General features: G+C 50.2%; 3 protein-coding genes across 3 annotated transcripts; 2 read left to right on the top strand and 1 right to left on the bottom strand.

Annotated features, from left to right (window-relative positions):
* Positions 1 to 1,668: 1,668 nt before the first annotated feature.
* On the top strand, positions 1,669 to 2,871 carry NCU06479 (hypothetical protein; the record flags this gene model as incomplete). Its single annotated transcript, XM_952026.3, has 2 exons — positions 1,669 to 1,724; positions 1,805 to 2,871. The coding sequence occupies 2 exons, from the start codon at positions 1,669 to 1,671 to the stop codon at positions 2,838 to 2,840; spliced, it is 1,092 nt and encodes a 363-aa protein (XP_957119.3). The 3' UTR covers positions 2,841 to 2,871.
* Positions 2,872 to 3,732: 861 nt separating this feature from the next.
* NCU06480 (hypothetical protein) lies at positions 3,733 to 4,876 on the top strand (the record flags this gene model as incomplete). The annotated part of the gene is made up of 3 exons (XM_952027.1): positions 3,733 to 3,987; positions 4,199 to 4,542; positions 4,837 to 4,876. 3 exons carry the CDS (start codon positions 3,733 to 3,735, stop codon positions 4,874 to 4,876), a joined length of 639 nt encoding a protein of 212 aa, XP_957120.1.
* Positions 4,877 to 7,590: 2,714 nt separating this feature from the next.
* Positions 7,591 to 11,961, bottom strand: NCU06481 (DNA ligase). The gene is made up of 4 exons (XM_952028.2): positions 11,174 to 11,961; positions 10,524 to 10,852; positions 8,584 to 10,460; positions 7,591 to 8,521 (listed from the first exon to the last, which is right to left on the bottom strand). The coding sequence occupies exons 1-4, from the start codon at positions 11,200 to 11,202 to the stop codon at positions 7,985 to 7,987; spliced, it is 2,772 nt and encodes a 923-aa protein (XP_957121.1). The 5' UTR covers positions 11,203 to 11,961; the 3' UTR covers positions 7,591 to 7,984.
* Between the last annotated feature and the right edge of the window lie 251 nt (positions 11,962 to 12,212).

Below are 12,212 nucleotides of genomic sequence, written 5' to 3' on the forward strand. Positions count from 1 at the left end.
CATCAGGCCCTCGTATGTAGCTAGGTACGACCTCGGTCGCTACGGATTGTTTTAGGACTTTGGCCGTTTTCCCCCCCTGCGCCCATACAATCTCGGATTCCATTCCTCGAAGAATGACTGGCTCGGTTTCTCTGAACAACATGGAACCTCACGGCGATAATTCGCTGTTCCGACTGTCTCTAGGTAATCATCGACGTGAAAGCATGGCTGGCTGCTTAGGTAGTTGATCTGCCACCCTGGACCTCCCGCCTGTTCTCGCTCTGAGCGGCTATCTCAGTATGGGGACCAAACAGCAACCCCACGAAACAGTTCAGGATAATACCGACTCTTTGAGACAATGAGGCGGTATCAACGCAATAAGGCATGTGCTCCCCCCGGAAAAAAACTATTACCAAGGTCAGAGGCAGGCACCCTCCGCTTCTATAGGTAGGCACCTTCTGCGCTTCCTCCGACATTAAATCCTTGCGAGGAGGAATACCACACGACGGCACGTCAAGGATAACTCTCACGACTACCTTTTTCTGGACAAGTACGGCATTCCCTGCGACGCCTTCTTCTCAGCACACGAACCGAGCGGATTGTCCAGATAATCTGAGGGGAACGCCAGATCTGGTTGTGCTGGCTGACACTGCGGAGGTGTTCGGACTTGCACGCTTTGATCGGACAAGGAACTTATATCGAGAGGTTGAGGGGCGCAACGAGAATCAAATGCGTTTCGTTGGGGGGCAGACCGATGGATTCAGCATGTTCGTGGCGATCGTGGATCAGTTGGTCGATGGCGTGGCCTACAGAAAGTCGTCACAGACTATATTTTGGTTATGTCGGATGATGATGGAGGCTACGTTGGACAAAAATTTGGCTCGGAAAGAGGCCGTTTCAAGGAATGAAGCAGGAGGTATACGAGTTGTGAGAGGGTAGGGAAAGACGGATTCTTGGTGTTATGTGATTGTGCATGGCCGAAAGGTCGGAGGTCCGAAAAGGGGTAAATTCGGCTCAAGCGAACAGATGTGTTTTCTGTTTTGCAACTTCACTCACAATTTCCACTGTCCAACTGATGCACGACTACGGCCAGATAATGGAGTCTGTTGCATAACTTCCGAAGCAAAAATGCAAAGAGCTGTACGGGCAACCTCCTACATCGCCAAAAAGACAAGCTTCGCCGCACCAAAAGCCGACATAATCGAGGCGGCACTCGAGAGGAATTGCAGAAACCGACGCCGGCGAACAGTACCAGTCGGGCCGGAATCATAAATAAATGCAACGGACTTCCATAGCCTTCGGTGCATGATCATCGCAATTATCGATCACACAGCGTGATCCGGCTTAGCCAACCGACGGATAATGCAGCAGGAAGAGATTTCTGGTATTTATTCCTTCCCCTCGCCGTATCTTTTCTTCTCTTTTTGTTCTCCTTCACATCCCCACAGTCAAGCACATTTCACTCTCGTTCTGGATACCACTTATCCACGTCTACTACTCACTCGGAAGTGGACTTGACCACCTCGCCAACGATCAGCCCATCGGCAGTCGAATTTCTAACAATGAAACTTGGCACTTTCATCACCCATGTGCTGGCAGCCGCTGCGGCGCTAGGCGTATCCGCTGTACCGACTCAACGACGTCCTGTTTCGGAAACTGGCGGATAATTGAAGGTTTCAAACCTGTCAAATGGTCTGCCGGAAGATGTACAGACAAAATGGCGGAGGTTCGAATCTCCGCAAGCAGTAAGACCAGATTGGCCCGACTGTCCCGAGTTCAACAAGGGGAGCTTCGAAATCAAGTATCCCAAACTGTATCCAACCAGTGCCGCCTGGGACGGCAACCAATGCGTGCTACTCGTTGGTTCACAGGCGGCGCCCGAGGTAATTGCCTACGACCCCTACAGCGACCATGTTGTCCGTGTCATCGAGATCCCAGATATCGCCCACAACACAGATTACTACATCTCAAGCGTCCATTGGGACTTTTACACGGGCCTCTGGACCTTTCTCGCCACCAGCCGCCGCGCGGAGGAGTCGGGCAACAACTATGTCATCAAGTACGACGTCAACGAGAACGCTTTTGTCTGGAAGGTCAACCTGAAAACCTTAACCAGCAAGATCGGCGGCTGTTACGGCCTCGAGACCGACTTTGAAGGCAACACCTACGTCGCCTGCACCGACGGTAACACCATCATCCGCATCTTGTTCGATGGCCAGTTCCCCAAGACTTGGTGGCCGGAACATGTAGACACCATCGATCGGGCCATCCGCGGCCTAGCCGCCATCCCCGATTCCAGCCGGCTCCTCACCCACGACGGGGAGGGCCTCATCGGCGCTTTGGACATGACCATGGAGTTCGGCCAGTATCAGCCTGACTGGCTGACCAACACAAACATGATGATCCCCGACGTCCAAGGCATCACGCTTCCGCCAAAGTACCAGAGCCACGTTTGCCTGTTGACCTCGCCCACACAGGGCGTCCAGGTCGTCGAGGCCATGGGGTGGCTGTGGCAGACGGAAGACTACTTGAACCACCGTCATGCTGTTCAGCACACCTTTACCGTCATCCCTCCGCCGCCTGCCATCGCGGTCGAGAATGGATATCCGTCCGACACGGTGCAGGTTGGGTCGAACAGTATCTTCACACTATTTGAGTACAAGGACGGGCACAAGAATGGGGACGAGAGTGTCTGGCATTTCGAGGATATCACGCAGGCGATTGAGCAGGATTTGGCCCTGCTGCTTAGCCCTGATGGCTTTACGGGCTGGAACGATCCGATCATCTGGCCGGATGCTGATGAGATTCGTTTGAAGACGGACCTGCCAGAGGGATGGCATTTGAATCGTGGAACGGAGTAACCATGGAAAGGCTCAACCACGTCGTGTCACAATCTGTCTGTATTTAGCGTCTAGTACTTCTTAAAGCTATGCAGACATATAGTATAAGTGGTGTGTAATGCAGTCTTGGTTAGAACAATACCTAGGTACTACACCCTCGCTCAGTTAATAGAGATTGATATGCTGTATTTGAAAGGATGTGGAAATTCGTCGACTTCGTGCATACACATGTCCCTGCGACGGAAAGGAAAAAGGACGAGAGTATTTAGAGGATATAACATAAGGAAGTCATGGATATTGATTGATGGAGCGAACCGCCCTTGTCTTGGCTAAATGTACAGAGTTATGGAAAGGGAAGGGCGCCACTACTCCGATGCTGAGTAGGTGCTCGCGTCACGGGTAAGACTTGCCTACACTGAAGGCCGCCATAACAATCTTCACCTAAGAAGATTGTTAAATTATTTGCATAGTTGTATCAGGCGCTCAGGAACATCATCTTGGGTTCAGAAAGTGAGGACCAAAATGTGCTTCGATCTAACCTTGAAGTAATATACTCTGGCCTAGGATATATACAAAAGGTTCCTTCGGTATTTACACTTCCCAGAGGACATGGAGACGGCCGAAAAAAGTGACGAGAGAAAGCAGATTTTGAAAGCTACCTTAACAGAAAAGGAAGGAGCTGACTATGTAGCACTACGTCTATAAACGAAGATGAGTTCCGCCAAAAGTGAAGCCGTATCTAAGCAACCAAATGATGAACCTTAAACTGCCGGAAAAGGGGGAAGCTCCGCTGTGACCGCACCAACACGAACGTCGATCCTACAGACCGTACCTTCCTTCTGCGCGAAGTAAATATCGTTAGCACAGTCTTACTAATAGATATCAAAGCAAGCAACGATTGTATTGGGAACAAATGACGTTTGAAGCGAGGTTTCCAGACAGATCTGAACACCCCTATCAAACTTCTCAAGTATCTCAGTCGTCATTCGTACACATTCCAGTCGAGCAGTTGATTCGCTTTTGCATAAGTTCTTTATACCAAAAGACCATCTCCAAAACTCCGCCCTCAACCTTCCCTCAACATTCCCTTTCTCGCTTGCTAAGTCCGGCATCTATCCAATGTGAGGAACATACCGTGACCACTGAGGCAATTGATATGCCGAGTCCGGTAAGTGTGCAAGGTTGATGAATGAGATGACGACCAAGTATATGCGTGCCAGGACGTAAAGCACCCCGAATGAAACAGTGAATATGTCGAGCAGGACTTTGAAAAGGCAAAGGAGAAATAGTGTCAAAAAAAACAGTGAAAGGAAAGGGACCATGAGCAGGTACACTGCCATATCGCAGGGTACCTGAATAAGCTTGTTTTTATGATAAAGGGAATGTCGCTCAACAAATTCCTCCAGCACCTCACTGAGTTGAGCCCCGGTGCACCATTGAATTGTATCGTTATCGAGTATATGATGTCCAAGAAAGTCAGCAATGCTCAAAAATATATCAATTGGTTCCTGCCAGAAGGGCGGGAGCTCGGTCCAAGAAAACACGCAAGCAACCAAGACACCTGTGGCGGCTATGGTGATGCTCGAGATCCTCCAGAGGATCCGTTCGATGCTGGTGGTGAACGGCGCGTTCCAGGCCACGCAATGGAGCCCGCCGTAGATGAGACCTACGAATCCAAATCCGATGAAGAGTGGGAGATAGTGGTTGTAGTCTTGAAACCGGGGTAAGTTGCGAACCCGGTCAGTGAATGTGTCTTGTGGAACGTCAATGTACATGTCTCGTGCCAAGAATATGGGATGAGACTGAGCGTATTTGAGGGCTAATTGCCATCTGATGATGTCGGAATACTGAATTACAACACGAGGCTTCTCAGTTGTAGACGTAGAATTTGGCGAAGAATCTGGGGAGCGAGATGCGCTGGAAGGTCTTTCTTCGGCCGGATTCCGCATGTGTGGTCGGATTTGTAGTTCGATGGCGCGCTCTCTGTTCCTTGAGTTAACTGACCCAGCAACGATAGATTCTTTGGCTGGAATTTGCGTGAGTCGTGGGTCTCGTAGTAGTTTGATAGCGCTCCAATCTCTATCCCTTTCGTTATCTAATCCAGCCCGTATAACATCATGCTCCTGAGGACGTAATCTAACCCTTTCGAGGAGAGCAGACGATTGCTCGACGTGTAGGTAGAGTGTAGGGCTACAAGCAGACTTTTGTCAGTCATTTTCTGGGAAAAAATGATAATGGATTGGCAGATTGTACCGTTAAAGTACTCCAGCAGAATATCCTTGAGAGATGGAACTTACACAGCATCAAGCAGATATTGAAGAATAGAAGCAGCTTTTAACCTCTTCCATCTTTTTAAAAGATAGTTTATTACATGGAACTGCCCGTCATTGGAGTGTTTTCTTTTCCAGGGCAGCCCGGACAAGTCAACACGACAACCGAACCCTTTCGTGTCGCGATGAACAGGAAATAAGAACTTCTCGCCATCGGAATGGAGATGATCCGCTTCCGATGCTTCCTTGTCCAACCTACTCGTAGAGCACATGGCTGCGATGAGCTTGGCCATTTGCAGCTTTTCCCGCTTCGTGCTGGGGTGGATCAAGACCGTTTCAGGCTCGACGACATCGAGGGGTTTATCCCACCACAACGCGTAAATAAACAATGTACAAATTGCATGCCCGAAAGTGTTGAGCTCGAGCAAACTGATTGCTAAGCCTTGCGCAAATCGTGTGAGACACTGGATGCAAAACCACGATGCTAACAATGGGATACTTCTTAGCTTGGAAAATAAGAATGGAAAGGGGCTCAAGTACAAACCTTGGATGCACACGAGCGTTTTCGCGAAGGCGCTTCCTTTGCTCCTGTCTTTTATCCTCTTCTCGGATAGATCATGAACTAGCTTTCCATGACCATGTTCCTTCAAGAATTGTAACCCCTTTGGGGTCAATGTGAGCCGCGTTCGTTGTCGTTGACCCTTGTTAGTGGTGAGCCGTTTGTGTTTCCATTGAATTGTAGTAACATTCTGAGTTGGAAGGAAGTTCGCGATTCTGTCTGCAACATTGATTTCAGGATTGTTATCCTTAATCTCAATCGCAATGCCTCCCATGACTGCCAGGAATCCATGTACCATGGTCCACTTTTCAACAGCGTGAACTGTGGTTGGAGGAGGATCCTGTTGTCAGGTTGAAAATCAGCATATGCAAGTCCTCAAATTGTCGTGTGATTGACCTGAAGATTACCTCCTCGTCGTTTCTACGGCGTCGTGATAGACAGGGTAGCCAGAACGTCATGATGTCTGTGATACCATTTTTGCGGGATGGCGAGTCATCGTGACAGAGTGAATCACTTTCGCAAAACGAGTTTCTGCCAAAAAGCAAGTCCAAACCATATGACGAGTCACTATCACTGTCGTGCTTTTTTTTCTGCTTGTTCATTGTGTTGACAAGTGACCTAGCCTGCACATATTGCTGATAGGCCGTATAGGCAATCTGTCCTTCAATCAGCTATTCTGGGCATGTGTATGTGATACCACGGAATGAACCTGGAAGGAACAGGGAAGCTATTGAGTCTAAGGGTATCTACCTAGGTAGATACAGTATTGACCTCCATGAAAGATAGGAACCGTCCCTACCCGTCCGGTATTGCCTTGTTGGTACGTCCTTGGGATGGCATTCGCGATACATGTATATGGCTAAGAAAGAAACGATGAACGGACTTACAATCTCGGGACTCAACAGACCAAGCACCAGCCACCCAGTCTTTCGCATCAGCTGCTTCCAACTGGGTTCATTGTGCTCGGGCACATTCAAGTGTATCGCCGTCCAGACGCATAAACCGAGAGTGACCAGACATACGGACAGGATACTAAAGGTTCCTCGGGTGCCCGGTTCTGGAACCCATTTCGGATCGGAAGAGTTGGTGAAGCTGTGGCCAAAGATTTCGTCGCTCATGGCGCGGCAAAATAACCTGTAGACGGATGTTCGGCGATGGTGATAATGTTGATAATAAGGGAGGTCAAAGGACGTTGCCTTCCAAAAATCGGGTCGAGGACGAAGAGATGTGTTGGTTGGTGATAGCAGAAAGGTTTCTCCCCAACACTTTGGGAGGCAAGTGGAATGTAATGGTAGTTTCCCACCACCACCACCATCATCCCCCCGCCCCCGCCTTCTTTCTCTCACACATTATGGCACCTTCCCCCTCTTCTTCCTTGCTGTTTGGAAACATCAATCAATCAACGCTAGCGAGGTTGCACAGGGCGCTCTAGTCTTTTCCGATAGGGCGTGGACAGGCGAGTACCTGCCAACTCTTCAACTCAGCCGCAAAAGATATCCACGACTGAAAAGTCGTCAACGACGCCACTGAGGCATTCTCGAGGTGACAGATGCATCCACGTGTACTTACTCAGCCTTCACCATCAGACGGTGTGAGTCAGCCAAAATATTCGGCAAGGCTGCCTGAAAATTTCATATAGCGCGCCACAAGGGTTTGGGAGAAAAAAAAATAAAAAAAAGTCTCGGGATGTTCTTATCACTGTGCAGACCATTTCAGGACGATTTGTACATAAACTACTAAGTCATAGTTCAGTTTGAAACGGCAAGACCATCTCTAGAATGACGTTAAATCCCTTTCGAGGACCCAAATATCTTACTTTACTAAATTCGTCTAAGTTGGAAATAATGTCAACTAGAAACCCCCAAACAGACTATCTCTCTGTGAAAAAATCTATCCAACGGAAGGACCATCATCGAAGTCATTGTACTTAATAAAAATATCTTGAGGCATTGATATATAAATAGAACTGATGTATAGATAAGATTTGGTATAAAATCATGTACTTCGTTGGAGAATTTCACAATTAATGGACCATCCCCAAGATCCTTTTCTACAACCCGGGTGGCGCGCTATAGTTCCGAGCCCATTGGTCCCCCCTCACGAACAGATAACAAACGGCAATGCACCTTCGACAATAAAAGATATGGCCAGAATATGAACACAACATTCCACAACATCATATGATACTCATTGCCGGATACTTGTCCGCACATGTCCACTTAGCCACTGCATACCGCGGCATAGCCACTCTCAAGTCCATTCGCCCAACCCTAGTCCAGTCCAGTGCAGCCCAGTCCAGTCCAGTCCAGTCCAGTCCCGTCCCGTCCATTCCCCAACTAATACTCAAAATTATCATCAACAGCTGGTCCCTTATTCTTCCCCACGCTCTCCTGCTTCCTATACATCTCAGCCACCATCCTACTCGTTGTCGCCTCATCCGGCTTCTTATCATCTCTGACCTTAATAAACCTCGGGAACCTGAGAGAAATGCCCTTCTCACCACTCGGGTCCACCCCTTCCTTCATGCCCGCCTTATACCTCGGGCTAAGTGTCAGATCGGCCGTCTTGACCTCCCACACGTATTTCGGTTCGAACCAGACATCCGGCTGGTGCTGCCCACCCGAGGAGTGCGCGTAAAAGGGCTTGGGCCGGTCGATGATGATGGGCGATAAAGAAGAGTGGAGTTCCTGTAGAACTTCATCGGAGAAGCCCGTGCCGATGTTGCAGACCGTTTCGTAGGTGTCGGTGCTGGGGTTGTAGCAGGCCAAAAGGAAGGCGCCAAAGACGGAGGTGCGCTTGCCTTTGCCGTGGTAGGCGCCAAGAACGACAAGGTCGAGCGAGTCGCCTATGCCGGCTAGGTAATCTTTTTTGATCTGTTTTCTTTGTGTCAGTTCATCATCCCAAATAGTCTCTAGAATTACGGGAGAAAACAAACCTTCAACCAGTTCCGACTCCTTTTAGATGGCTCATATCCACTCTCCGCGCCATCCAACATCTTAACCATCAACCCTTCACAACCCGCCTTCACAGACTCATCCAGGAAAGACTGGATCTCATCCAGCTCTTGCCCATCCATGCTGGTCGCAAATGCAAACTCGCCCTCCACAGGCTTGAACGCCTCTCTTAACAACTCCCTCCGTTCCCTCAGACTTTTCTCCACCACCGCCTGGCCGTTCAGATACAGCAAGTCAAATGCAAACACGCACACTTTGACTTTGACATCCTCCAGCTTGACGTCCTTCTTCTTCCGCGTCATCAGCTGCTGGAACGGCAACACCTTCTTATCGACCGTGTCCCACGCCACGGACTCGCAATCCAGCACAAAACTCTTGGTGCCTTCCTTGACCCAGGTCGGCAGCTTCGCGAGCACATCCGGGTACTTCTGGGACAAATCCTCCGAGTTGCGTGAAAAAATAGCCGCAACACCTTTACCAGTGTCCTTGCTAGCGACCTGGCTGAGGTCGCCTTCGCTCTTGGGCACGTCCTTGGCCACGTAATGGATCTGCGCTCTCTCGCCGTCGTACTTGTACTCGCACGTGAACGTCTGGCCCTCGAAGCGATCGAGCACCTCGGTGATGGCCTTGGTTGGGTTAGCCAGCATGGGCTTGAGTGGCACGCCCGGGCGAAGCTTGCAGTGCTCGCGGAGGTTCATGATGCCGTGCTGGAGCATGGCGGGGATGATGACGTCGTAGCTGGGCAACTCGCTGTAGACAGTCTTGAGGATCGACTCGGCTTTGCTAAAGTCGGATTCGCTGGGGATTTTCCCCTTTTGGGCGAACTCGTGTGCAATCATGGCTTGCGCCAGGGAGACAATGACGGACTTCTCTGCTAGCCCCAACCGCAACTTACCCTCTAGGAACCGGACGATGAACTTGGCCTCGCTGGGCCCGCCCTTGTCCTTGGTGATGTCCACCTTGCCAGTCGAATTTGCGTCCGCAGCAGACAAAAGCTTCTTGATACCATCCACCTTCTTCTGCTGGGCACCTGTGCCCGTCATAGTCGTAGCGATATCCATCAACCCTTTATGCACACCGCGAATGGTCAACGGCTTGGGCTTGAACATGGTCGGCTGCTTTGACCTCGACTTGACAGCCACCAGCCCCAGATCACCAATTTCCTTCTGGTCGTTCTTGACAACAGCGATGCTACGGCCCGTAGTCTCGCCGATAGCCTTCATGATGAGCGACTCGCCAATACCCAGCTCGATACCTGCATAATCCGGCGCAAGCTTGTTGATCATGAGCAGGACGGTAGGCAGCAGATCGTCGGGCGTAAGACGGAGGACTTGGCGCAGGAAAAGAGAGCAGTACTCCATGATGAGTAGTCTCTTCCGCGTCTGCTCAATGAGCGAAAACGTCGTGCAGAGGGCGGCATAAGGAACAGGTTCGCCGGCCTTCCAGTCCGGGTAGGGGTCCTTGACCTTGGTTGCGAGTGTGGTCTGGATGACCTTGCGGGCCTCTTTGGCAACTGCTTCGGTCTTTTCGTCCTCGTCTTCCTCTTCGGCTTCGATTTCGGATGCGGATGCTGAGGATGCCTCCGCATCATTTGCCTTTTCTACCGGTGCGGGAGAGGAACTTTTCTTTTTTAGTGCCGGCTTGGGTGATGCTGCTTTTTTGCTCTTCTCCTCCTTCACCGGCGCAGAAGACGCGGGAACATCTTCCATGGTTTCGTCCTCGTCGTCTTCAACCACCTTGCGACTTCTCCTCGACCGCTTGCTGGCAGGCGCAACATCCTCCGAGTCCTCCTCGGTCTTGGCCTTTTTCGATTTAGGGCTTTTGGTCGTCGGTGACCGTGACCTTTTCTTCTTGTTGCCTGCTTCGTGTCCCAGTCGTTAGTCACCATGCCACCAACGTCACGTTCAAGGACGTAACTCACCTGTCTCCTCCTTCACCTCCTCCACGACCTCCATCACATCCTCGTCCTCCTCTGCGCTGCTTTTCTCCTTAGCTACCTCCTTAGCAACTTCCTTCCCCTTAGCCGGCCTTCCCCTCCCCCTCCCCGTCTTGGCAGGACTCTTATCCTTGATCTTCATCTCCTCCACCTTCTTCTCTACCTCTTCATGCCCCCCATCTTCGCCGGCAATCTCGTCCTTTTTGGGTTCTTCCTTCGTCTTCGATGATGTTGTCGACGTCGCTTTCGTGCCAAAAGACAATTTTGTCTGCTGTTTCCCGCCCGCCGGGGCGTCTGCCTTGCCGAAGAACTTGCTGCAATGGGTTTTGTCATCTCGTTAGCCTCTTGTTCTGCCAGTACTTCAGTAGGGGAAGGGAAGGGAAAAGGGATAGACTAGACTCCAAAAAATGGTGATAGTAAAGTGTGTAAACCGGAAATCGAACAATGTGTCTCTCTCCAGAATTGGAGGTTTCAAAATCGTCTTTTCAAAAATTGTTTTCGATATTTGTCTCCAAAAAAACAAAACGAAAATGGTTTCCAAAAACGTTTTGCGATCAATCATTCGATCCGTTACGCACTCAACTACTAACCCCAACGTAGTCTGCCTCCCTCCCCTCGGTTTATCTTTAACGTACCCCAACGTTTGCTGCTGCTTGGGAGGCATTTTTGTGCCGGTATCTCTGGGGTTGTTGTTCGTGATGTTGTTGATGTTATGTATAGCGTAACTAGCGTAATTTCTTCGTCCTCCTCCTAGTCGTGTAAGCCCAGCAAGTCCAACTGCTGATAACAAGTTCGCTCCTCCGCCCGGTGAGGTTGTCGAAGCCGAGTTCGAGTTGAGACTTAGTCGACCAAGTGATGATCCGAGGAGGCCAAGTTGAGAAGAGGGAAATTGATTTGTCTTTGTCTTTGCGATTCTCGCCCGAGTTTTGTTCGTCGCCAACCCAATCGCCGCAAAATTCGTCGCAGTCGAAGTCGAAGTCGCAGTCGGTAGTACCGCAGAAGCTGGAGCTCCCTTGCTTCTAACAAGCAGTGGGAGAAATCGTCTGGGCGCCAGGATTGTCGAACTTTTCTTTCTTTCCTCCCACGACGGATCGTTCGTCCTTTTATACCAACAAATACCTAGGTAGTCTTCCAATCCAGTAACCTGGTTACCAACAATACCAATTGAGAAAAATAGGGCCTGCTGCTGCTGCTGCTGCTGCCTGTTTCTGCCTGGTATTGAGTCGCAGTCGGCGCGCTTTCCCTTAGGTTATGGAGTTCCCTGCTGCCGTCGTCGTGTACTAGGTATGTAGTAGTGTACCGAGTGTTGTCCCTACTTACTTACGCCGCGCGCTAAACCTTTTATGACGTGACGCGCCTTTCTGTCCATGGTTCCTTAACGCGATCCCTGCTACCTTTCCCGCTAACAAAAAGTCCAGGCAACCGTCGCGTAAAGTGGCACGGTCACATGAGACGCATTTCCCTACATTACCTAGTGTAGTATTTGCTTAAGGCTCTGTGCTTCGTTGTACATACACTAAAGCAATAGTCCCTACTATTGTGCGCACGGGTGACAGCAGTCAGGGACCCCTTGCTGTGCGGGCGAAATTTGGGGTAGCGCCTACCGTCGCAACGTAAGCGCCAAGCACCGCCCATCAATTTGATCTCCAAATCTCCAACAGCTCAAAAATGTTG

This window comes from Neurospora crassa, linkage group III (genome assembly GCF_000182925.2).
Source record: "Neurospora crassa OR74A linkage group III, whole genome shotgun sequence".
NCBI lineage: Eukaryota > Fungi > Ascomycota > Sordariomycetes > Sordariales > Sordariaceae > Neurospora > Neurospora crassa.